Source organism: Fukomys damarensis, unplaced genomic scaffold (assembly GCF_012274545.1).
Source record: "Fukomys damarensis isolate Sample0158 unplaced genomic scaffold, DMR_v1.0_HiC HiC_scaffold_31, whole genome shotgun sequence".
NCBI lineage: Eukaryota > Metazoa > Chordata > Mammalia > Rodentia > Bathyergidae > Fukomys > Fukomys damarensis.
The window spans coordinates 13,711,756-13,739,566 of record NW_022900943.1 but is presented as its reverse complement, the minus strand read 5'-3'; the positions used below and the strand labels follow the sequence as shown (position 1 = coordinate 13,739,566).

General features: G+C 38.1%; 1 protein-coding gene across 1 annotated transcript in view; it reads right to left on the bottom strand.

Moving 5' to 3' along the window:
* Positions 1–27,811, bottom strand: part of Glis3 (GLIS family zinc finger 3) — a 603,766-nt gene that overhangs the window by 100,999 nt on the left and 474,956 nt on the right. The window contains exon 10 of the mRNA XM_033757696.1: positions 2,657–2,818. Within this exon, the coding sequence (XP_033613587.1) occupies positions 2,657–2,818 (162 nt within the window). The remainder of the gene's footprint in view (positions 1–2,656; positions 2,819–27,811) is intronic.

The following is a 27,811-nucleotide window of genomic DNA, read 5'->3' as shown; positions in this document are numbered from 1 at the left end:
GGGCACTGCATTAGTACAGGGAGCAGAGAATGAACAGTGGATGAACCAGGTCCTCAATACTTCAATTTTTACAAAACAGTGAGTTAACTATTGGAAAGTTGATCTTTCACTTGTGTAAACAAAGATTTCTTTAACCTGAGAATCTTCTCTAAGTTTACAGAGCTTTCTGAAACTAGCCCTCCCTACACTATCTCAGCTTTAGGAGAATTACTAGCCAATATCTGTATTTGAAACACCATCATGAGCACATACGCTCATGTTTTGAGCATGAGAGGATATGTTTCATATAAAAAGGCTTTATGAATATTAACATGTTACAGAAATTGATGCCTACATAATATGTAATGTTATTGGTATTTAATTCTGAGACATTCTTGGATAAAGTTTAAATATACACTATTCCTACAAGGAGGCTTGACTCTCTGTTCTTGCCCTCTGCCCTGGGACCAGGGTGCCAACATAGCAATCTCAGGGACGGCCTAAGTAGTACTCTGTCCTGGTCATTTTATCTCAGCTTACCTAAGCTTTAAACAGAACACTTTGCTTCATTAAACTATATATTTCATTGTTTTCCATCTGTACTGATAATTACTTTCCTTGTTTAGCTATTAAAATATTAACAGAGAAATGAACTAATAAAATATTTCAGGGTTAGAATTAAGAACTCAGTAATCTTTATGGGAAAATAATTTTCCTATGTGTAAAGAACCCACCTAGTTAAGAAAGAAACCTTATCCAAAATTCTGACAGTATTTACATAAGGAATGATTAATGAAAGGGAACCAAAACCTAAATTTAAATCATAAATTCTTTAAGTGACTATAATTCACTGCTTAAAATAAGTGTTTAACTTCAGTGTGGTTTCAAAAGAATTCACCAGTTTGTTAAATTAGTAAAAATGTAAAAAGCTTGTTTGGAATGTCAAGGAAAAATGATAGTTTTAACAGATATAATCGAATCTTTTTTTTTTTTCCAAAAAATAGCTGAGTTTTAAGAACTAATGCATTGAAATGCAATCTTCAAATTATTATCTTAGGTCGTTTTTCTTAAAAGTTTTAAAAGGGATACATGCTTTTAAATTCTGAATTGATTTTTGAAAATACTTTCTGATTGATTAGTTAAAATTAGTACCAAGTAAAGGGTCCTGTAGAATTACAGCACTTATTCTTACAGCAGTTCTTTCAAGCTACAGATAACTAGCCAGAGTATAAGCAATTTCTCAACACAATCTTGTCTCATGAATGTACATTCTTCCATGATAAATTTTAATGACAATTTGGAAAATTTGTTGGAGTCAACCAAGATCATTTTAGACACAACAAAATAAGGTATTTAAACATAATTAATTTTTTTCATTTTCCTACATTAAAAAACCCACTACTCACCATTTTTACTCATTTAATATTCTATTCTATTGGTCCTAAAATCACTGAATTCAATTCAGTGAGAGCCAAAAATAGCTACCCTATGCCCATACTATTTATTCTAACTGTATTTCAGATATTTATTAGGCAAACCATCACATTAACATATATTAGGAGATAATTCTGTTTAGAAAGGTTATGTGACATATAGCTAAAATGACTTGTATCAACATGACTAATAGAGACTAATATAAAATTTAATAAATATGTCAACTACAACATCAGAAGAATCTTAAATATGTATGAGAAGGTGTGTAGAAATAACAGTATCTTTTCAAAATTCAAACTGTGGTGTAGTTTAATAATAGACATCAGAATGTTAACACTGAGAAAGTACTGTCATGAATACATTATTTGGAGGAATGTAGGATAAGAGATCTGTGATATCTATAATACATTTATCCCAATGGCTTTGTTAAGTGAAATGAAATTACATAGGTCTACCTGGTCTCATGTAAGAAAAATGGCATCAAAGCCCGAGAAATGCAAAGGAGGCCTATCAACATAATGTGAAAAATAAAAAAAAAAACAGGACTTAAACAGAAAAGGTATTTGCAAATGATCAAAATCTAGCAGCATTAAAGGAGTTAAGGGTATGATAATAAAAATCAATTGTTCTCATAGGGTTGATATCCAAGGATATGTGGCTGTTAACACAGAGGAAGCATGAAGAAACTGAACCCTTGGGAAATATTTGCTGTTTCTTCCTAGATTGCTTGAAGGTGAAAATACCAGGTGTTTCTAAAGCAAAAGGCCAGATTCACTTTCAAAAACTATATCAGCTGCAAGGTTCTTACATCAAGAAGAAAAGAACCAGAGTCAATAACTAACCAACCAAACAAAAAACACATCTCATATTACTAGAAGTAGCACACACTGCTATTTTGGGATGTCTTGACAGTTAACCACTTATTTTAATAGTCTGTATGGGTGACTGTCTGTATTAAAATCTATTACAGAACATCCTCTACATGCTTTGTGTTTTATATACAGAAGTAACTAAGTAACGTTTTACCCTAGGAAGTTCTAACATTTAGACTAATCTGTGACTACAAAAAATGAAACAGCCACACAGGGCTCCTTTGGGCACTTTTCCGAGTTCCACTGCTGCCCTTGGCACTGACCCTGTAACCTGCAGGTTACACAGCAAATACTTCTACCACCCAACTCTCAGAGGAGTACTTCTGTACACCAGGCTCTGCTGCAAGGCAGAAAGCTGGCCCCATCCTTACAGTGTCCAGGTGTGTCCTCTGGTGCTTGGCACGGTCGCTGGAGTTACTGAATGCCTTCTGACAGCCGGGATGCTGGCACAGGTATGGCTTCTCGCCTGTGTGGCTCCGCAAATGTATCTTGAGGTTCTCAAGCCGGGAAAAGGCCTTCTTGCAACCTTCAAACTGCAAAAGGAAAACAATCTTTGGTTGTTGAGAAGGACCTCGAGTGTTTGATTCGGGGTGGGTGGGGACAAAGTCTTTATACTTCGGTTAAAACAATAAACTAAAATGAAATCCAAATGGGAACAAGAATTACTGCTAAAATTATTCATATGCTTATGGGAACTGCATTTTTCTACTGAATATACATGCCACTTTCTATACTAGATTTGGGTCCCAAACTGATTTCTGTGATCACTTCTGTTAGAAAAAATTCAGTGAGCCATCTGGCTCAGTTAATAAAAATACAGTAATGTGTGTCTTAAAGATTTATTAAAAAAATTAACAAACTTTTCCACTTCCAAATTGGTCTAAACTGAAGAAACCAGGAAGGAAGAAACTTTTTGACAACTAATAAACTAACAGGAAAAATCAGAGTGATGTATGAGAGAAAAGGAGAATTGACGATGTGGGTCGAGGATGCCAAGGGCAGGTGTCCACCACATAGATATGATCAGAACTTCCTAACTATACTACAATAACTATGGCTTTTTCAACTCCCCCTGTCACCATTTTAATGTGTATGGTAATGTCAAGCTTCAAGAGATAAAGTTATAAGCATGCTTAAAAGGGAACTACAAAACAGACAACTCATTTAGTATTATTTTTCCAGTATTTTAACTTTCATTTTAAAAAAAAATTTCTATATAATTCAATGAAGACGATTAAAAATGAAAGTTTGGATGCTACCATACATTTGATTTTTGTGGTCAATAATTTTTGAAAGTAATGTTTACTTCATATTTTCTATGGGCAAAATATCAGCTACTTTATAGGATCAAAGTGATTCTCATCCTCAAATGATAGTACAATGAGGAAAATATTATTAGGAAAAGCCTATAAATGAAGCATACATTTGAGATGGAGATTTATCATTTAACGTTCCCTTTAGTGCTAAACCCAACAATATTTGTGTGACTCTGACAGATTTAATTTCATTTGAGTGCCCACTAGAAGGGAAATTGAGAAATATGAAAAAAATCTACCTAAATAAAGTGTAATATGCTTAAAGCAATCAAGAAACCTCAATTCTTAAAGAGGACTATAGGGGCAGGGAGAAGTTTAGGGAAGAATACAAATAAAGAAGGTCAGTTCAAGAAGGTTATGATTCAAAATTATCAGGAATCAGAAAGCCTTGGTGCAAAGATTTTAAGAAACTCCTTTTTTCCCTTACTTATTGCAATGTAGCTCACAAAGGATGATCCAGAGCTGGACAAGTTTTGGTGACTGGAATTTTCACCCTCAAGTAAAGAATGAACTAAGTACAAAGAATAATCAAACATGTCATAATTCCATCTATTTAAGTTGCTCAGATTTTGCACGCTGGAGTATTTTAAGAAATTTATGAAAGTTGCACTTATTTTTGATTGAGAGTTATACATGTTTCACAGACATATGTTGGTTTATTTCAATTTTGATATTTTGCTTAAAATAATTTTGGTGTTTTCCTGATTTCTATTTCACATAAAAATAAATTTAGCCTGAACGGAAAATGAATGCTGACGAAGCCAACTAGTTTTTTTCAGCGGCAAAGGGCATATAATGCCATGTCGTTAGAGGAAAAGGAGTTGAGGGGCTTATTTCTGCAGCTTTTCAAGTGTTTCTCAAGTCTCAGGATAAAAAGGATCAAAATTAACTCCTAATTCATAGCTAAGCGGTCTCTGCTGACCAAAGATCTGTTTTTAAGGTTCCCTTTGAATGACAAGTCAGAGAAAACTCCTGGAGCTCAGTTTATTTTACTTGGAATCACCTAGTGGATCACACTTAACCCTGAAATGTGCCTGTGGTTTGGATGCACTAAACCTGGAACCTGATTCCTAGCAAGGTTCTTTCCTGGGTGGATTTCATTCAGGGCCTGCTCTGCGGGCACAAACTCTGGCAGCACATACCCAGGGCAGGACAGAGCCCAGGATTCTCTCCCTCTCACAGTCTCCTTAGAGAAAAAGCTGCATTGTTTTGGCACCAGAATGGGAATGGAAAACAACTTTAGAACAGATTAATGGGCTCCTGTGAGTACCAGATAAAGCAAGACTCCTAGTTCTACACAGTGACTGGATAGGAGCTGTACTAACCCAAATGTCCACATGATCAGACGTCAATGCCATGTCTGCTAGCATTTCCCAGGTCTTCCCAGGTAAATGCTCACTCACAAGTCCTCTTAGAATTCAACGGTTATTACTAATAACAAAAGCAATAATAAAAGCCCCAAAATCTCACTGCATTTCAAGCAAATCAATAAAAATGAGTAATATCTCATTCAATCATGAACATAATCATTTAAAAATAGCAAAGGTAGAGGAAACTATGAGCGGCCAAGCTGAAAATTACAAAAACGATTGTCAGTCAAATAGGTAAAAATTCAGCTGATATCAAATGTTTCCTCTGTAATGTGAAAGGCCAGAAGATGACACAGTAGCATCACAGTATTTTCAATTTCCAGGGGGAAAACATGAGTGAAGAGTTTGATCTCAATGAATTGTACAAATGAAGGCAGGCAAAGGTAATTTCACTTATGCAAGGGCTCATTCATTCTTGTTGAAGAAATAAACCTGAAGAAACCATGATCCCAAGGCTGGTAAAAGAAGGCACTGAAGGACTGACAGTGCCTAGGTGGGCAGTCTAACAACAGCACTTCACAAACACTTGGAAAAACTTGTCATGCTGAAGATTCTGGAAGAAAAAGGAGGTGCTGTTTGCTTCTCTAATGATCTCGATGAAATTTAAAAGCAAATAATTTTATAATGAATCATTATCTTTCATTATGGGACTAATCCCATAATTCAGCACAAGAATTTCCTCTCCCTGAAGCAGCTTTTTACCTTTAGATATATAAATTCAGTTAAATGAAAATATTTCAAAAATAAACTAACACTTAGGCACGTTTACAAAAGGTTGTTACAAGAGATACCAAAATTGGATTCTTTGGGTGTTTGGCCAATAGATGGCTTTTGTCCTCCCTTTTTAGGTTTTCCAAATCTTTATTAAGTACTTCTGACCTTGTAAATGAACATTCAAATTTAGGTAAGCAAAGACCATTACAAATAATTCCCTACTTTGATCATAAGTCAAAACCTTTCACTGAAGTTCCCATAGTGCAAGATCTATCCTAAAAGCTTATTTCCAAGATGTCAACTGACTTTCTTCTCACAGTTACCAACCAATTCCTGCACAACCAAGCACTTGCTTTGTCTCAGGTCCTCTTCTTCCTGGACTGGCTGTGGAGCCATGAACGCAAACCCCAGTGACTTAGAATCACCAAGCCTGACGTGGTCTAAGATTTATAGATCACATACTGGTAGATAAGAGAAAAATAACACACAATCAAATCTTAGAGTCAACAGGGAAGTTGAAGGATAAAAAAATAGGATATACAAGAGAGACAATACTATGTGGGGAGTGGTTGAAAAGCGAGCTGTGGTCCATTGAACGTTTATTTCATACTAAACTTCTTGCTATGTGTTTTCATTGCTTTAGTGATTTCTATCTAAGTAACATTATTTATCCTCCAACAAATACTGAGTAAGTCCTATACGAACAAAATGAGTAAAATGCAAAGCTGACTCACGTGAAGGTAGAAACCAAGGTCAGTGCATATGGCTGATCAGGTTCAATACCAAAGAACCCTCAACAGTGTTGCTCAAAGACATGGTTCTTAGACCAAGAGCAGCATCAGCATCACCTGGGAATTTGTCAGAAATGCAAATTCTCTGACCTCACCTCTGTGCATGGGGCCTCTTTATGGCCAATATAAACGAGCGAATTAGAAAACGCCATTCCTACTATGATCACTGCTCATTTTCTTACAAAATCTTCTGAAAGAAGGAAAGCATTTTGCACAATCCATTCTTTTTCTAATTTGGACAAAAGCCATGGGGACTAGCATAGTAGCAGCTACCTCAGGACTGAAAGGAGTATCTCCATTCCAAGGAAGGGCAAAGTTATCTTCATTCACAAAGCAATCGAACAAAAATCCAAGAACACCAATCTCTTACTAGAAAGTCTTTAAATTCCTGACTTTAAATCTGCTACCAGGCAGAGGTCTGGTTCTAAAGTAGGCATGTCCACAGTTCTCTCAGTAGCCTCTTGACCCGTAAGACATCCCACATTTCTACTGCCCCTTCCATTCTTCTGTTGAGCAAAATCACTGAAGGGGAGCCATTTGCACATTTCAGTGGAATTACAGACATATAAGAATAGTGCATGAAACTGCAAGTGACAGAATTTTAAATCTCATGGGTTTTGAAAAGACTGCACTGCATGAAGCTTCACTTTGAGAAATATCTCTTTAACCCTGAGGCTGTTTTTAGGTAACAAACTTTAATTAGAAATTTTAAGTCACCTCAAATCTAAAGAATTTTAGGTCGCACCACTTTTCTAATTTAGAAAATTATTTCATATTTAAAGAATCACACTGGACTGCAATCATCATCTCTATATATTAGTTTGATTAGGGGTTGTTGATATTAAGTAACATTAAAACGACCTTTGAAATATTACTTTCCCTTTCTATCAGAAGCTTTTGTGTAAGGTTCTAAAAATGAAAGCCTCATTAGACACAATTAAAATGGGATTTATTCCATATGTGTAACCAATAATCAAGAGAATATTAGTCACTTCCCTAATCAGTTACTTAAGAGCAGTGAGAAGTTTGTATTCAAAGCAATAATAACACCAAACCTTCTTGGTCGGGTTTCTTTACCTTTGCTAATGTCAACAAAACCTAAACAGAAAGGAGTCTAAGATGCTGGGCACGCTTTTTAAAAAATATACATTTGATTTTGATTAAGGCTGAGTGTTTATGAGCCTTGGAGGTATACGCTTTTACAATTTCATCAGTCAAGACCAATTAATCCTATTAGTAATGGCTGCCACCATGATATGCAGCAAGAATTGGCTGATGAATTCCAGTATATGCTAGTTTGTGTCTCCGCATACAGCCCAAAGACAAGACAGATGAAAGGCATTGATGAGAAGGTCAGGGAACATTCCTAATGCCCTGGACGCAGTCAAGGCGACTTCTCCAATAAGCCCAAGAGTTAAAATCTATTTGAATCAAGTGCATGCGTTCAAAAGGTATGAATAACAGGACACTTCTGTGACTCGGAAGGAGATGGCCAAAGGGACAGCCAGGAGTCAGCTCACACCCCTGAAAAGACAGGAGAAATCTGATGCAGATGTGGAAGTGGCCCTTAGTTCTAGAAGTTTTCTTCCACAGCAGTCCTTTCCAGCTTTATGCGCCCAGGAATTCTCTAGGTATCTTGTTAAAATGCACATTTTACTTCCATAGGTCTGAGGCGGGGCCTGGGAATGTGCATTTCTAGCAAGGTGCTACTTATGCAGGCTGAATGCTCCAAGACTATATTTTGAGAAGCAAGGTTCTAGGAACCATTTGTGATCCTTATGTTTAAAATATTCAGTTTGGTAGGATTTAGGAAAGAAGAAACAAAATAGCAAAAGAACTCAAGAAAGAATAAAGAACGTGATGGCCTACAGAGTAAATAACTTCTATGATCAAAACTGTGGCAGCTTTGTCCTCAGAATGCTGGGCACTATGATCTAATCTTTAAATTCAGGTTGAGAAAGTGCAGGAAAAAAGCAGAAGAAAACTCACTTTTAAAAAAAGGACAAAGAATCAAAACAGACTTCAGGGGCACATTGGGCTGCCTGATTCTATTCCTCCTGCAGTTGACTTGTATTTGGACACAAGGCTGGTCTCTGCTTCCCCTGCATTCTAATTAGTACTAGATGTGCTCAAAAACCTTAATATTTACCACATCAGGTTGTAGAAAGTATTACATAAAGGGATAAAAGAAAATATTCAAATGTTCTGAGGCTTTTAAAAAGTATCGAGTACACATTAAGTAATAACGAATTCCTTGTGCTCCTTGTTCCATTCAGAGTAACAACTGCACACTGAGGGCAGAGCACATGTCTCTACATGTTCTTACATTGTGATTTTACTCATGTTCACAGGTGATTCACTCTCTTGACCATAAAAGAAGACTGTATCCAGGGGCCTCTGTGTTTCCCTTTGGCTGCTAAAAGGTAGTATTTGATTTTATCATATTTCAAAGGCTCTACCCAGAGTGACAGAGGCCTCACTGGAAATTGTTTAAAGTTGTGGTAGATGGAATTTCTCCTAATTTCCGAATTTATTAACTTCAGAGAAATCAATGCAACTCAGACTGAGTTTCTAAGTGTTCTAGGTATCTAAACAGATCTGCACTCACTCCTTACAACCCTCAAAATCTGACTGTTGCCCCTGAAGGGAAGAAGAGGCTATGGTACTTCAGTCTCAATGAGTCAGCCAATTTAAGTATGAGTATGTGCCACTCATCTGGTATTCTACCCAGGTTTTCTGGAACTGTTAAGAAGTGTGCAGAATTAATACAAACTCCTCTCTTTAGTGTTTTCCTAAACTGAAATAAAGAGATTTCAGTCACCGTTCTTTGTCTTGTACTAGTGTATAAAATGAATCCATTAACTGGCTCATAAATTCAACTTCCTGGCTCATTGTGCTTCTTGTTTTTGATTAATAGGAAGTCTATATAAACCAAAGGTCACCAAATTGGGCAGTATGTATGTGTTACTAATTGGATGAAAGTAATTCATTGTGATTTAATATACTGGGTCATGAGCAGCAGCTGATCTTAAAGTGTACTATAAATGAGGTGGCAAAATAAATAGGAGCTCAACCTAAAAGTGAAAACGGAAAAAGTGTTTTTGAGAAGCCACGTGACAATATGGAGAGAAATATGTTTTTTCTATGCCAACAGTGGAACCATATTAAATTTTTATGGAAATTATCAAGTGTCTGGTTTATAACAATTAAAGGGAGCTGGGGACAAATGGAACATCATCATGGGCATTATATTCACAACTGGAAAAAAAAATCCTCAACAGTGCAACAATGATATTTAAGATGTCATATGGTCCTCTCCACCTATTTAACAAATGTATGGTATCATATATTATTCATGTTGTATTAATACAAGGCCAGAAAACTACAATCTTAAGCAAATTATTATTTCTCCTGAGAGGGCAAATAATGAAAAATTGGTTGTCAAGGCATTGTGGGAACAAACAGTAAGTTTTTGTTGTTTCTTATTAACATTGATTTTATGCAATCTGTGAATATACATCCACCAGAGCACGCATACTTTAGGGGATGGCAGAGCACAATAAATGTACTTTGATTACATGCCAGTAGAGCAAATATATTTTATGAGTATATGCCAATTTTATATGCCATTTTTATGGCTATAAAATTAGTTGTGCATAAACATTCCTAAAAGCAATCAAATTATTCAATTTTCTGTGTATCTGTTTTTCTCACCATCACAGAACCAGGTTTAATTCCAACCCATATGTGTGCATGTTTAGTGCATATATACACACAAACTACATGAAAGCAGGGCTAACAAACAAAACTAATTTTTGTGTTTTCCTAACATAGAGGAAGCTAATTTTTCATTATTTACCTTTTCATGAACACAGTCATGTGTTTAATACTGTAATGTCCTAGCACTGTCTTGGGACAAGGTGAATATGCTACCTTGTATTTGTTGATGAGGCTCTTGCCTTTGCATATGCTACTCCCTGTGTATATTCTTCATAAACATAATACTTTCATAAAGTTACACAGGACACCCAATTAAAAGCAACATTCAGACATTGTGCTGCTCTATATGAATAAAAAAAAAACATTTCAAACTTTGAAGTACAAGTCAATATACCAAGCGACCAATTCTCTGTTCACCAAATGGATCCTGCACATCCAGCACTCTACTAGGCTCCGTGGATGACAACAATAAAAAAATTAGTCTCAGGCCTACCTTTAGTACATCCCAGTACATTGCAAAATGCTGGCATATAACCAGTTTGTTCAAATACCCTTGTATGATTTTTCTCTGTACTACAAATGAAGTGACTGCTGGAAGGTGGGGAAACAGAGAAGCTGGGGAAACTGTCTTGTTGGTTTTTAGGTAATAATTTTTGCTTATTTTAACACATGCCTCTTAACTAATTTATCTGAAAGGCCCAGCTCAGAAATACATTTTCAATTTTCAGAAGACCAAGATCAATGGAGTGAAAGAGAAGTAAGCAAAAGAAAAGAAAAAGCAGGAGGGAAGCGAGGAGGGAGGGAGTAGGAGGGAGACACAAAGAGGCAGAGACAGAGAAAGAAATCCATCAAAGGCAAGAGACAGGAAGAAAGTACCAGAGACCCACAGCTTAGAATTTACATCAGGCCCTGTCCTTCTATCTCCCTACCTCTCCCACTGAGAGTCTGCATGCTCTTTTGCCTTCTTGTTTTTTGCTTGCAACTCCAACTACTTGTAACATTCTACTGACCTTCAGCTTGGGGCCACCTCCTCTGGGAAGCCTTCTTTTAGGCTTTTACCAGAGCACAATGGCTCTGTCTTCATACACACTCCCCACGCTCTGCCTATTGCCCGGGCAGCACATGGAGACACACTAATTAGACTGTTTGTTTACCTCACTAGGCTGTGAGCATTACGAGGACAAGAAACTGAGTTGTATTAATCTTTTTATTGCCAGCACTACGTACAGTATTTGGCATATACTCAAGTCATTGTAGGTTATTTACTAAATAAATGCTAAATGAAATGGAGAGAATGAACTCTTTGTAAGAAAGCATATTGATTTCCTAGACTCCCTTGTGTAGTAAACTCATTAAGGCCTTTTAATTAGGTAGGGCTAGTTACTGCTCGGGATGACATCAAATGGCCAACATCGTGAAAGCTTTAATGACATACATTTACGCGTTTTAGATGTTGGATTTTAATGTCCTATAGAACTACTGTAAAATGTATATTTAATCATTTTAATACCTAACCATGTGGCAAATTCTAATAACAACATATGGTTGCATTTTTTTACGTGTGTGGATGTGATGGATTAACTTGTTTATTGATGTTCTGAGAAATGCGTAGCAATACTAATAAAATGAAGTGAACGGTTTTCCTACCACACCCTTTTCCAAATTTGAGCTAAACATACACAGATCCATTGGGAACATATTATTAGCAATAATTGAGAGCTTATAAATGTTGTCCTCTTCGTACATAAAGGAAAAGGAGCTGTTTTAAATTGCACTTTACAATGCTGAGCTAATACACTCCAAATATGCCAGGAAATAGCCTCTGATCAGAATTTCTCATACAAGAGAACAGAGATCTTTCAGACCTTGCCCTGAATTTCCCTACATATAGCAAAAAAAACAAGAAATGTCCCTTGATACCATGCCTCTGTCAAACAACCTGGAGTGGTGGTAGCGAACCTCTGGCACATGTGCTGCAGTGGGCAGTTTGTGTCAGGAACACTCTAAAAGGTTCACCATCACTGTCCTACAGCCAGCCACCCTGAAGCAGGTGCTGAGGTTCCAATCCCATGTCCCAGATGGTAACTACAGAGCTAGAGTTTATTTATATTCACAGTTCAGAGGCTATACATGGCCATGGCCTTGTTGCCAACCACCTTCTCTATTGGTAGCGGACTTGGCTGCCTAGCGATCAATGGTCTTTGACTTCGAAGATGAAAAATGCTACTGTCTGCTTTCAGTTTTATTAAGAACTGGCATGCCTGGTTTAACAGAGCTAAGTAATATATTTATTTACTGTGGTGTTTCCCAAAATGATTGCTGAATTCTGTCATCTCTTGACTGAGAAACTGTTTGTGGGGATGAAACAGAATGTATGCTAACATACATTCAGCAATACAAACCTCCAAGACAAACTGTTTAAGTCAATTTGCTTATCATATAGGCACATAGGTGCAAATATGTACATATGCACTTGTGTATGCAGCCATGGGCACACGCTTTAACACTTGCACACATATCCCACTCAGATTCTGTAATAGATGTGTGTTTAAGAGCTGTGTGCAAGGGTGTAGAAGCAAGCAGGAATTTGCCAAGAAAGAAAAGGAAATTCACACACGAAGAGAATAATTTTCCATAAATTGGCCCATAGTGAGTGCATTCCAAAAAAACGAAGTGCAAGATGCCAAATTTTTAATGGCTCTTGCTCTTCCAGATCTGGCCCTGACAAGCTTTGGAAGAGATGCAAGTGGGCAGGAAAGATGGGATTAAAAATTACATCTTAAGCTTTTTTCATTTTCAAATGTAAAATTCTTACCCCTATGACAGGGGAAAAATAGGGGCAGTGATGTTTCCCTGACACTGCTTTTCTCAACAAAAATCCATCGTTTTCATTATACACTGCTTAAATATAAATACCGAACCTCTTGCCATTTGTAACTGGATATTGAAAAAAAAAAGCAGCCAATATGAAAATAACGGAACTCAAAACCCTGCATTAGCTTTGGTGGACATTACACAGGGATGATCTCAGAGTGGTGCCTCACTGTGGCTCCAAAGTCCTGGGACTGATGACCTCCTGTGACAACCCACACTGGCTCATCAGAACCACTCATGTACACTTGTTTCCAAAACGTAACCCTCCAGTTCCTTTCTCTTCAAGGTTGGGCTTTTCTGCATGACTTTCCCATCATGTTGCTTCATTCCCTCCACATGTTCCTCTTCCTTTCTCTGATTTTTAAACTGCTCTAAACTGATGCCTCTTCCTCCTGTATGCCTCCACTCATGGACAAAAAGCTGTCATTAAATGTGTTAACTCTTTTCAGTGATGACCTTTGTAGGTTTTGAGACCTACGGGATATTCAATCACTGTTGTGCACGCCCTGAACTTTCTTCCCTAAAATTATTAGGAAAATACCTCGGCTAAGAAGTGTTAACTTTAATCCCCTTGACAGACCTACTTAAATGCAACTTCCAGTCCCTGTCCATTTATTACAAGAACGATACATCTAATTTTACCCAAAGTTGTGAAGTTTTGTGTACAGATGTGTATATTCCAGCACTTCAAGTATTTTAGATTAAATGAGAATGCAGTTCTAACTCACACATGGTTGGCACTGTAATAAGTGTATGTTCTTCTTGTTTCTTGCCCTTCAAAAAAGTAAAAGCACAAATAAGATGATTTCCAAGTATGATTCTTCCTTTATCTCTTTGCCATTTTATAGAGCCAACAATGCTGGCTGGAAAGTACTTAACACATAGTAAATTCCCCCCAGCTTATCAAGAGGTCAAGGAGATAAGTAAAAAAATATTTCTTAGAAGAATCCAATTGCACTATACATTTTCTCCTTCAAAAAGCTAAAAAAAATTAATAATTTAAATTTACAAGGACCGACCACCCTAAATCATACCAATCCTTCTCACCAAAATCTGAGCCCAGAGTTAAGCCATTAGCTATGACTAGAAAGTACTGTGAGCCTTATGTTCTTGGCATAGCCTTCTTTTTAACTAACTATAATTCTCAAATTTGGGGAAAATATGGTATGCATCGCATCTGTGAGCCACTCAGAAGCATAGGCTGCTGAGAAACAAATGCAAAGTGAGGGCTGGCACAAGAGTCAACACGATAATTCCAGAAGGCACTCATGGCTGTATATTCAGCCAAACAACGAAACAGCTTACAGGATGAACTCTTCTCATTTCACTAAATATAGGGGTCCTGGAAATTACTACCAAATTACCAAGAGTGAAAAAACTTGGCCCTTATTCAATACATACATACCTACGCCTTTCTTCAAAGTAACCTAATTAATGGAAAAAAGTAAGACATTTGAGAAATTCCCATAATCTAATAGAAGCCTAATGTACACTAGGTGCTCAATGGATTTTTTTAAAATTTTGAGTTGGTTGAATATTGTTACAGAATTTCTAATTCCATTGAGGCAAAATTCCTCAAGACTGATAAAACAGGTCCTTTCACGATTCTCCACTGTTAGATAAAAGAATTCAACCTGTATCACATCAGAAGAAACCTGGCTATCCACTGTCAGCAGAACTTGGTTTAGACTCCCCTCTGAGCCCAAGACCTGCTCCTATTCAGTATCTCTATACTGAGGGCTCACAGGCACCTGAGGGTTCACATTTAAACCTTTAACAATGACCCTTATCTCAAAACAGAGTTTTCATTTCCAGTTGTCTAATCACCCAGAAATGCAACCCCAGAGCATGGAAGACATACTTAACCTCTCCCTCTTTCACATACCACCTCTAATCTTCAAGTCTTTAAGAATCTCTCAACAGAAACACTTCTTTCTATGCCCTTCTAACCCTCCCTAGACTAAGCCACCATCATCCCCGTCTGTTCTATTTCAGTGCTCTCCAAACAGGTCTCTCTGAACCAATTTTCATTCCATCCACCATCTAGGACTCATGTTACGGCCAAAGTAATCTTTGAAGACTAGAAATCTAGTCAAGTTATTCCTTTGTGTCAAATTCTTCAAAGGTTTCTTGTTGGTATTCAGAAAAAGATCACAACCTTGCTATGGCTCATACAGTCTTGATATGGCTCCCGGCCATTTCTCCAGCCCCATCCTCATCTTTCTGTCCTTCTCCTTCTTCCTCTAGATTTAGTGCATCAAAAATGCCATGCCCTTCCTCACCTCAGGGCATTTGCACATACCATTTCCTTTGCCTGAAAAATGTTTTCCTCTCATTTTGCTTGATGAAATCTTATATACCTAAATTTTAGAGCTCACTGAAATATTCTTTTCTCAGCAAACCATCCTAGTGTCCCCCAGGGTAGTTTTAGTTTCCCACACAGCTCCCATATAACATCCTCATGGAACCCTGAGCTTCATTAGGACATGAACCAGTGTGTCTCAGTGCCCCCCCCAATCCTTCTAGGCCTTAAAATCTATGCAGAATCACTGTATACTCACTCAAACAGTGCTTGTTCTAACAAACAGTGGGGAATAATAAAAGATGAGTAGAACTTAAAACACAGACCCTCAGGTCAAGACAAAAAATGCTTATGAAGTTCTTTATAATTTCTAAATGCTACGCAAATGCACATTTTTCTAGATTCCAACTGCACACACAGAAATATCTCAACTCATTTTGACAAAGTTATCCACCAGGGAGTTGAATAAATAGCTCCATGAAATACATATGGTGCAATTACATCCAGCAATAAGTGACAATAGGTCTTGCTTTATAGTGATCTAAAAATTCAAAGCCCAATTATTTTAGCTGCTCAGTAAATAATACTGAAAGGATGTGGTAGTAAAGAAACTTCAGAACATACTGTATTAGTAAACGCTAATGATGTCTTTATGATCTGCAGAGCCACTTCTTCTGAAGGAAAGAAAGCTTTTTACAAATTAAGAAAGAAAAAAAAAAAGCCATCCACGAGCGATAGCCAAGAAAAAAATGAAACCATCTTTCAAGAGCAGTATTTAGTTAAAAAAATATATGCCGGACTACAGAAAAATATGACCAGAAATATGAATGTTTGGATCTCAAAAAAATGGTCACTGCCAGCTAGCCTTTTAAAAATATATTTACAAGGAAAAAATAAGAGGAAAGGACCTGTTTCCATAGCTCCAAATTTCAGAGTGAACTGAGACTGACTTTAATGAAAGAGGTCAGTCTCCAACTTCTTCTTAGAATGCAGAAGCACTGTAAGTAACTGGCATAATTAGCAGTTCAGATATGCAAATCAAATTCAAACTTGTAATGAGATGGAAACACATTTCAACAGGAAAACAAGAAGGAAAGAAAGAAGTACAGGAAAAAGTATGCAAAAGAAAAAAATGTAACAAAAAAAAATCTACCGTAGCCTTTCTGGATAATTGGAGCTCAGCTGAAAACAAAGTAAACACAGATTCTGGACCTGGCTGATTACTGTCACTAATAAGACTCAAAAGCAAACTCAGTGAAGGACAAAGGGACAGCCCAAAGCTACCTAGCCACAGGTCCACCCAGACCATGAAAATGTGGAGGATGACAACTAATGAGGCAGATGTAGAAATGCTGCGCTGTTCACAGCTGTTTTTACACGCTGCCTGTGGTGGTTATTATTTTTCTAATTTGAACAACCGTGTAAGCTTTTGGTACTTCAAAAATAAAATCATATGGCCAATAAAAATGTTTGTTTTAGGGGCAAAAAGTTAGCTGACATCCATTACCTTCTTAGCCACCTTCCTACTGGGAAATAGTAATTGATGTCAGAACTCACACACACCTGTGGCCCAAATGAACCCGAGGCCTTCAAAGAATAGCACCACTCACTACTGGAGCTGCCTGGCACACTCTGATTTTCCAGACCAGATCTAACCAAGCTCACCTGTTGTATACCTTCTCTGCACACTGTGTTTCCCTGTCTTATTTCTTTATCCCTATGTCGCTACATAGTTATCTGCCTAGTAGCTATCTCCTGAGTTCTGAATCAATCTTCTTTGTGCCTTTGTTTCCAGGGCCTAGCACAGTGCCTGGAATCTGCTAGTAATCAAAATCTGGGACTGATGGGTAGTAATGGGCCAGATTATCCAAATGTCAGTTACTCTCTGGATCATGGATGGTTTATTCAACAATCGAAAGTCAATTACAGAGAGTTTATCAAGGAATTTTCATGTGAAGACAGCAGACAGCACCTGAAGCAATGCTGTATCAAATGGTATGTGAGGACAGTGCCTATAATCTCCTGGGGACTCCTCACAAGGCACATTACAGTTCTGCACCTCAGTCGTGGGGCGTGGATTCTACATTTCAAGAAACCTTCCAAAGGGTGCTGATGCTGCCTGTCCTCAGGTCACACTTTGTAATATTAAGATGTGAGAAGATCCAACAGAGAGCACAAATACTGACTTTCACGATGTGGATCTTGGTTAATTTGCACTTTAAAAAATCATATTGTGATTGTTGCCTAAGTGGTTTCTGGTTTAGCTGTTTACAGAGATGTCTTCTTGGAGGAGATGGGGGATAAAAGGATACTATTTCTTAGCTTTTCTCTGGGGGGATTTGAAGTTCTGCACTACACATATTCTCTGGTGAATTCTATCTCTCATCAGATCTAACCATGCTCTTATTGAGCTAAATGAAAGATTCACATGCTTCAGAGGAATTTCAACAAGAAAAATAGGCAAACAAATTTTCTACAAGACATTTTTATAATAGAATCTTCTGAGAATATATACATGCATATGTACATATATATTCACGTTCTTTGGAAAAATTAGTGCACATGCAACACTTAGGAGTTTACAATATGCAAAAGGTTCATCTTCATCTATTAGGATTTCTTTCCATTTATGTAGTCGATATCACACAGACCTTTCTTTCCAACAGCTTCCAAACCATTGTGGGAATGGACTGATGGTTATTGATATTTTGATCTTTGCACTGACTTCCACATCTCTTAATACTCAATGATTCGCTTGGAAAGTGACAGTTTGAACTGCTCCCTAAAACAATGACACAGTAATACAGATAATTTCTGAAGGCGACATCTGAGTACCTCTTTGTACAAACAGTCCTGCCTCATATACCTCAATGCAAAGAGCTGATCCATGTTTAATGAGTCTTCTATGGATTAAAAATAGTTTAAAATATTCTTCAATAACAATTCTTTTGCTAGTACTTGCTGATGGCTCTCCTAGAGGAATACTGCCAATAATGATAATTACATTTGTTCAATATGTATGTATGTGTATATATATATATATATATATATGTATACACACACACACATACACACACATATCTCCTTCTTCCACCCCTCACATACAGACAGACACAGACAAAGACACACACAGACACACACACACACACACACACACACACACAGGCATTTGCTAAAAAAAGTCAACATGTTGCTTTATGTCTCAGCACCGCAACCAACATATCAAAATCCAAATTTAGAATCCTAATTCACAATACCATTTTTTTCTTTTTCTCCCCCTCACTTGGAGTAAATTAAATTCAGCTTTTGTTGGAAGGAAATATAAAATGTGTTTCACACATATATTTAACACTAATCTGTTCTCCCTACCTTAATTATGCTTTGAATTTCTGTAGGATCTTATATTCCAAAGACTCAATTTACTTTTATAAATATTCATTGATTTCCCCCTCTCCCATCTTCATTAGTACTGCTAAAGAGTACCCTCCATTTTTCGTATGGAGAAACTGAGGCACCAGAAAAGACTCTTGGGATTGCCACATTTAGAGCTGAAAATGTAATTTGGAAGCTCCTCCGTCGAAGAGACAATGTTCTTAGAAATAATGGTATAATGCTGGTGGATTAAAGCAGAGGTAGTCTTCTCACATTCTAGGCACAGCTATATTCCTTATTTTGTCTTTAGTACAAAGTACAGAAACAGAATAGCTGCCCTGTGGTCAAAGAGAAATGATTACAGAAAAGAACAGTTGGAGAAAACAAGGCAAAAGTACTTGGATTTTAGTCAGTGGGAGTCCATCACAGCAACTAGTGGGCTGAGAATATCTTTATTTTTTTTCACCAAGTAATCCATATGCAAATTTCCTGCAGCATTCAATATGCACTTCCAAGCTCAGTAAATGTTTTCTATTCTTTTCTGCTTAGCTCTCTCAGCTTTTTCCAATTAGGCCTGTTTATTTAGAAAAAAAAAAAGAAAAGAAAATGTCTAAAGCAAGGATTAAGCTCTGTATCTTATGGAGAAAGAACGAATATTACAAATTCTTTCAGGATCTAGAGGATGCATTCTTCACTCATCCTCCCTGCTGGGATGAGTGATGAGAATAAAGTAAAAAGGGGCTGAAGCTTTTTAGTTCATTTGGTTTGTTCAGCTGAAAACATGCCTTTGACGTTCTGGAATTAAGTCCAAAATTCATGACAATTCAGACAATAGTGCACATGGAATAAGCCTGTGGTTAAAAATAAATAAATAAAAGAGAAATGTGAAAGCTCAAAAAAAAAAAAAACCCCACCTGGTGAGCAGAAATTCAGTGAAAGCCAGAGAACTCAGGACTTGGAGGGGTAAGGAGACAAGCTGAGGAGAGAGAGCACACAAGGCTGAAGTTCACAGCTATGCCAAAGGAAGGTGGCCTGGGAAACCACTGCTACTTGGGGAGATGTCACACAAGCATGGCCTCTTGGGGTGGTGGCAAGAGAGGGCAATGAACCAAAGTACTTCCATCCTCAATCACGATAGCTTTGAGCACATGTGGTGCTCTGCTCCGCCCGTGTCTTTCAGGTTTTAAATTTAAAATTGAAGTTCATTTTGTGGCTTAAAAGAAAAAGGGAGACCGTTTGGCCAAGGTTTTTCAACTTAGCTACACATAAATTCTGTTGTTTGTTTAGAGAAGCAAATCCCCCTGAACTTGAAGTCCACGGAAAACAGAATGAAGATGTCCCGGTACCTCAAGAGAATTTCCTGCCACTCCAGAGTGGTCTGCTACAAGAGGCCATTGTGTGTGAAGCTCAAAGAGATGGTATTTACAAACATGAAAGCATCCTGCCAGTGAAAGAGGGCTGATGAGGAGTGGGTAGGGCTGGCACTGAATTAAAGAACAAGAACTAACCCAAGATGTTTCTTTCTTACCTAAATAGAGCTGGTAAGAATTAAATATAAAAAGTACCAATGTGTCAGATTAAATTTTCTCTCCCAGCATTGGGAGATTCAAAATCCATATGAAAAAATAATTAATAAATTATATAGTTAAGGACAGACTTTTCACCTGGTTACTGTAAATATACCGAGCTCTTCAGATACCCATATAATGAGTTCGGTGAGGCAAGAATTTGAGCACAAAGAAGTAAAATCTAAGGGCATAAGGGTATCATTATAATCATCAAAAAGAAGTTCCCCTCTAACGGCATCTGTGGGAAAGACCAGGAACTTGAATGAAGTAGTATACACAATACACAAGAATGCAAGAGGTTAGGATCCTACTTCTGTACCCTCGATCATCAATATTTCTACTACAGTTTTTTCGGATTTAGGAAAGAAGGAAAAGGGAGGAGGAGGAGGAGCTACAGGAGCAGGAAGAACAGAAGGAATAGGAGAAGAGGTGGAGGAAGTGAAGGAGAGGGAAGATGATAAACAACAATAAGAAAAAGAAGAAAATGAGAAAGAAGACTTGTTCTTCAATGCTAGTCAAACCACCTATTTACATTGTTCATGAAAAAAAAATACTGATGTGATTACATTGCCCAATGGTCATGTATAAAAGTTAAAATCCATTCTTCCATGCACCAGTTGAAAGAAAAAAAGAACAACAAAAAAAAAACAAAATCCCACCTACAATAGCTCTTTCAATTCCAAGTTCCAAGACACAGTAATGCTCTCAAATTTCAATTCCTTAAGTCTTAAGCTTAGAGAAAAATAAACTAAACAAAAGCCTGCCAAAAATCCAAGCTGGCTATTAAAATGTTACAAGCAAGCACCATGGATTTGAGACTATAGACAGTATCCAAATCAACAGAAGTGCCCTGGACAGAAGCCTTCATATCACCATGGAACAGACTTTGATGCCCTTTATTTAATTCTGTGGAGACCCAACCTTCAAGCAGAATATATTTTAGCTGTGAAATAAAGGTATTTCCCAGAAGCCAAAGGACTTAGAGACACCACTCTGATTCTCAAGCCATTCTTCCCATAACTTACACTCAAAGTCTCAGCTTTAGGGTGAACCAAAGATATTACGTGGAGGTTTTTCTTTTGTTTAGTTTTGTTTCTCTTCTTTTGATCCCATGAACCAGTTGTACTTCTTCTCCCTTTCATTCCTCAAGTAACTTCTTCCCTGTTCCAACTCTAAAATTTCTGAACAGTAGTAATTTCTTTACAGAAAGTCTTAGGACATGAGAGAGCAGACCAGGCTTTAACGACTTTGAATATTTAGGCTTTATGTGGCTTTGTATTCTATTGCTTCACTGAAATGCTGAGCGCTCCCCCAAAAGAGCAGGCTTCTGCTTCAACTCTCGGGCACATCGATGACAGGAAGAACAATCTACACTTGCAGCCACAAGCTGTTAAGCCCCTGTATCTTCCCTGGTAAATCGTCTAAGAACTCTATCCTTGAGAACTTGCCCTGGAACTCACAGCATGGTATAGCAGTTGGAGCTAAAACCTGAAAAATCTTTACTAGGCCTCTAAGCCTCCTGCCTCCCACTGAGCAGCGGAATGGGAAGAAAGTCTCCAAGTAGTGCCATATCTGTCTATCTGTTCCTTCTTTGAAGGTGTGGCCTAGGGGTCTCAAATGGAAAAGCAGGATAAAATAATCATCAAGCAGTGGGCTGGGAGCCCTTTCAGAGAGTGTTTTACACTGCCTACACATTAAACCTGTTCTTGTTTATGCAGTAATCGATGTATTTGGATTAAATAACACTTCCCCGATTTGGCTGCCTAGCCAATTAATGTCTTTGCTTTCACCTTTATAATTAGCACACTTAAAAGAAGATTTTGAAAGTTGCTATTGAGGTATTGGGGAAAAGGCAGAGACTGTGTGTGCAGGAGGACAAAGACTCAAACTCTGAGTTGTAAGATGAATCCCGAGATGGAATTTGCATATTATAGACACGTCAACCAAGGGATTTATCAAGTTGCCCTAAGGATATACCACCAGGGCACTAATGACACAGAAAATTAGATCTTCATCCCTGAGGCAACACAAGAGAGCAGTGATTTTTAAACAGAAGCCACACTTAAAACCTTGCTATGGGGCACACATTCATGCTATGACTTTGGAAAACAGACAAAGATATCTCAGCACCAACAGACTTCTTGGTGAAATTTTAAAAATTCTCATTCCCAATCTAGCTCAGATGCAGAAAGCAAAGAGCTTGTGAATGTTTTTTCCTCTTGTTTCAAAAATTAAGCATTTACATCATCTGCTCAGGTCCACACAAAGACTTACACAGTAGATATTGCAAGACTGTGCAAAATGTTCTGCCTAAAGTGCCCATGATGCCAACCAGGCAGCCTTTGGGAATGGGAAATAAGGTCCCAAACAAAGGGATTATCATGATTAATGAATCAGACCTTTACTGCGGGAATCCTGCAGTAGGATTACACTATTAAAGTTCTTTATAGAGAGTTGATTGGTAATGGAAAACTCTTCCCGTCATTCAACCCACCCCCCCGATTTTCCACCAGAATGTTGTAACCTTGTCTTCCATTCTCTCAGCTCCTTGGAAACATATCTCAGAGGTAAATATCTGCAACTACCAAATCCCGAAATGAACAACTGGCCAATTGACAGTTTTCATGAGTCTTCATGTGCTCCTCTTCCTCCCCATGTATAATAACAATAAGGCTTTTTGAAAATGAAGGAAAGAGAAAGAAAAGACCATTTTGCTGAGCATCTAGAATACACCAGGTCATGGGGTCTGGTGCATTCACAAAAGTTTCCTAGTTTTTTAAGGGATCATGAATGAATCATTAGGCGCATTTTATTAATGAAGGAATGCATACTCAAAGACATTAAGCAGTAAAGAATAGAAGTAATGTTAGCTAGGATCAGAGTCAGACTGATATGTCTAAAAAGCTCCTCATTTTTTTCTACTCTCCTATCCCAAGAGTTCTTAGTAGGATCCGCAAGTGTAGTGCCTAATCTTATACTTGATTTAGTCATTTGTTTAATAAACATGTGTTGGGCTTTGGGGGGCTGGATCTCAGTACACGACAATGAATGTGATGTAGTTCTTGTCCTCAGGAATCTCATGCAGTATTTGGCAAAGCAGGCACGCAAACAAAGAAATGCAATATAACGTGACCTAATAAAAAACACATGACAAAGAGACTGTAAACATATGACAGTAACACAGAAAGTAACTTTCAAGGGTGTGCGAAGTCCTAGAGAACGAATAGGAGTTCAATGTGTAGAGTAGGTGCTCAAGGAAATCCAGACAGGAGAAATAGCAGGCAAGGTCTAGAAGGTGGACAAAAGACAGTGTGCTGTGAAAGGAAACAGTAAGAGAGCAGCATATCCTTGGTGACATACAGGGCATGAAGTCTGGCTTAGGCTTCAGCGAAGGCTTTGTCAAAGCCTTGAGCCCCACACTGCACTTAAATACACTGCTTTGCTTCCAGAGCACTCTATAAATGTAGGCTCTGCTGTGGTCTGCATGTTTGTGGTCCTTCCAAATGTCCAAATTCGAACCCTCGAGGTGACAGTGTTAGGATGGGGAGCCTTTGAAAACTTAGTAGATCATGAATGGCATGAGTGCCCTTAAGAGGTCTCAGAGCTATGTGGCTGCCCTTTTCCACCATGTGAGGACAGGGACAAAGTGCCATGAGGAAACGGGAAACAAGACCTCCCAGATGCCTTGATCTTCAGCCTCCAGAACAGTGAGAAACACACTTGTGTTGTTTATAACCCACCCAGCCTATGAACACTGTTAAAACGGACCCAAAAGAGAAAGGCTGGTTTAAGATGAAAGCCAGAAATGTAGCTCCTCTGATTAAAGTGTCCCACTGGCTTCTAATAGTACAGTGGTGCTCCCTTATCTGAGATTTCACCTTTCATGGTTAATTGTGGTCCAAAATATGTAAAATGGGAAATACAGAAATAATTCCTAAAATTTAAACTGCATGTCATTCTGGTGATGAAATCTCTTGCAGTCCCACTCCACCCCACTTAGGGCATGAATCATTCATTTACTTGCCTTTTAGTCACATAGGATCTGTCTCTGTTACCAGATCCACAGTCCTGGTATTGCAGTGCTTGTGTTCAAATGACTTTTTTTTTTTTTTAATTAATCACAGCCCCAAAGCACAGGAGTGAGTGAGGGTGGCAACTCAGATATGCCAAGGAGAAGATAGAAAGTTTCCTTAAAGTGAACATGTAAAAGCTCTTTACATAGTAGGAAAAAATACATAGGATATGTAGGGTTAGTTGCTACCTGCAGGTTCAGGTATCTACTGGCATTTTGAAATATCCTTCACATATAAGGGGGCACTGCTGGGCTCAGAATAAAACTGAGATTACTCTTCACAGCTCGCCAACAAGGTGCAGGTAATCTGGCTTGTCATGCCTCTGCCTTAATCCCTTCCCTCTTCCCCTCAAGGGCTCCAGCTACTCTCTCATACACATAAAGCCCTTCCCATTCCAGGGCCTTCCGTTGCAATCCTCTCCCAAACACCCTGTGCCTCGGGCCCTTCTCAGGACAATTTCTTCTCTTCATGTCTCAATTCCATTACATTCCTTCCAAGACTTCTCTGAAAACCTTCTCTTTGGTGGTTTAACTGCTATGATGAGATTCAGAAAAGGCCATGTCTTTGATTGTTTACTTATATGTATTTAAATCCATGAGCCTATCCTCCTCCATTTCTCAGACAGTGACTGTATTGGGAAACAGGGTCTTTGGCATTAGGGCGAGCCTTAATCTAATATATCAGGGGTTCTTTTAAGAAGAGGAAATGTGGACACTGTGAAGACACGCACAAAGGGAAGACGTTTTAAAATACCAGAAGAACACTGTGTGAATATGAAAACACCCATCTGCAAGTTAAGGAGAGAAGCCTAGAACAGATCCTTCCCTTGGTCTTCACAAGAGACCAACCCTACTAAAACCCTGATTTCAGACTTGTAGCCTCCAAAATTGAGACATTGAATTTCTATCAGTTATGCCATATAAATTACGATACTTTGTTACAGCAGCCCAAGCAAACTGAAAAATCTGCCACATGCCCCTATTTATCTCTTCTGTAGGACTTGCTACCACCTGGAGCCATAGGATTTATTACTTGTCTGTGAACTACCATTGACTAGAGTACAGTCTCCAGGCAGGCAAGAATCTTCTTACTTTATTCATCTTATTCCCTGGCACTCAGAATGGTCCCAGCACAAAGCAGGTTCACAATAAAATTTTTGTTGACTAAGTTAGTGAAAACGTTGTCTTTTGTGGACTGATAACTAGTAATCATTTATTTGTCATTCACTCTAACAGGTCCACACTTGGCCACAGGGCCTGCCATCCTGGGCAGATAAAGGAAAAGTAGTCCATGGCACACGAAGAGAATTTGCCAACAGTGAGGTCAGCACTGTTCACTGGTGCCTTACAAAAATTCTCCTTTTGCTCTTGGCCCAAGTTTTCCTAGGAACAAACTTTGAAAGATCCAGTTGTTTCTTTAAATGTCCTAATGTCCCTGCCAAACCAAATTCAACTGATTGAAATACAGCCTGGTGATGCTTTTGTAAGGCTAAAGAAGCGATGGCAACCTTCCACCTCTTTGCTGAATGGTGTAATTGGCTTGCCATAGAGAACTGGGGAATTTTAACACATTCCCCACTTGGCTGGGCTTACCAATTATTACCCAGCCGCTATCAGAGCCACAGACTTTTCTTCTTTGGGGTCATTAAGCTTGTCAAAACTAATTTGTCACCACAACTGCTGACCCTCATTGCTCTGACAGCAGCATAAGGATCACCCTAAATGGGTTTCTGCACTACAAGAAAGTAAACTGTTCCTAAAAACACACCGTGCTCTTGCTGTATGGCTTATCATGGCTGTCCAACCAGCAAAGATATGGAAACATTATCACATAAGTGACTCAAGTCACAAAACCCATGTACTAATCATCTTGCTTATACATAAGCAAGTAAAATGAATGCTTGAATCTTGATATGTGACAAAAATATAATCTTCTCCAGCTATGACAAAATCCGAATATATTACATGTTCTCTCCATGCAGGCACCCAGTGGAAGTCAGGTGGAATTAAATGTGCCATAAATCAAGTGTCCTTAATAAACCAGTAAGAATAACATTTTTTGAAAGTTTCTTGATTGTAAATGCGAAAATATTCCAAAATTAAGGTTGCCAACATTCAATAGGAAAAAAAGGAAACTTGCTGTGAGGAAACAGCATCCCATTCTGAAACTGTACTTTGTGGACTTCACCATGTGCTGGAGTTGGCAGGCCTAGTGAGTCTGCACAGGAATCCCAGCACAAGCAGATAAAGGTGGGAACAAGTTGATTAATTTCAAAAGAATGAGGGGCACCTTGGTGACTGCTGATAAGACACTGCAAGAAGTTCCACTAACTCCTTCAGGCTTGAGATTACTATTTAATACAGGAACCAATGAAACTTTTTTCAAATAAAACATTAATTACAATTGCAAGCCATCTTGATATAAACACAGAAAAAAGAAAACAGCATTTATCAAAGAACTTTCACTCTTTACTTCCTAAACAGATTAGGAACTAAGAGTAACTGCAACTAAGTCTTTTGGTGGCACCAGAGATTAGACACAATGACAATTTGCTTAATAAACGGAAGCTATAAGCACCTGACACCCATACTCATGACTCACTGGGTTCTTCCCCAGCAATGTTCCTCTCTTATTAAAGAGGGCACAAGCTCCGGCAAAGAAAATTAACACTATAAGTGCTCAACTGGCAAAAGGATTCAATGTCTTGAAAAACAGCCAAGTCTTTGGTTGTTTACTATATTTATTCAGACAAGTCTGTAGGCTCATAGTTGGTCTGTGAGCTCACGCCTCTTAGCTGTGTTTTGTTTGCTAGTCATTTGAGAAGATGTTACAGGATGAGGTGAAGAGCAGCAAAGAGGAGAAATTTTTTTTAAAAGAGGAATGTGAAAGCCAGAATTTCATGGGAGTCACAGATTCAGCTGAATTCTAATGATGTCACTCCATTTTCACTCTGGCAACAGGGATCCCCCACCCCCAAGCCCGGCACTTTCAGTGAGGAGTAAGCTAAAATCTTGGCAAATCACAGAGTAACAAAGTCCTGAATTGGCAGCCAAGATCTGGATGTGAATTTTAAGTTGTTTTCTCCCCAAATGCCCAAGAAGATCGGCTATGATTTCAGAAGGGGGGAAAAGAGATCTACTGATGTATAAAAAGCCACATTTCAGAGTTGCTAGTGCTAATCAATAACTGGAATTTGACAAAAGACCATGTTAGACTCAATAATGAAAAGGACACACACATAAAGGCAAGTATAATTACATGGTATAAATAAGGGAGAGGCTGCCAGAGATTGTATATTGCCAAGTGCCTCACATATTCATGTTCTTTGAAAGACTTATTTTTGTGTGTACGGAGGATGAATAAACCTCACACACACAAAAATAAGGCTCTTCTCAAACCTTTGCTCATTTCTGGAAATGAACTCTT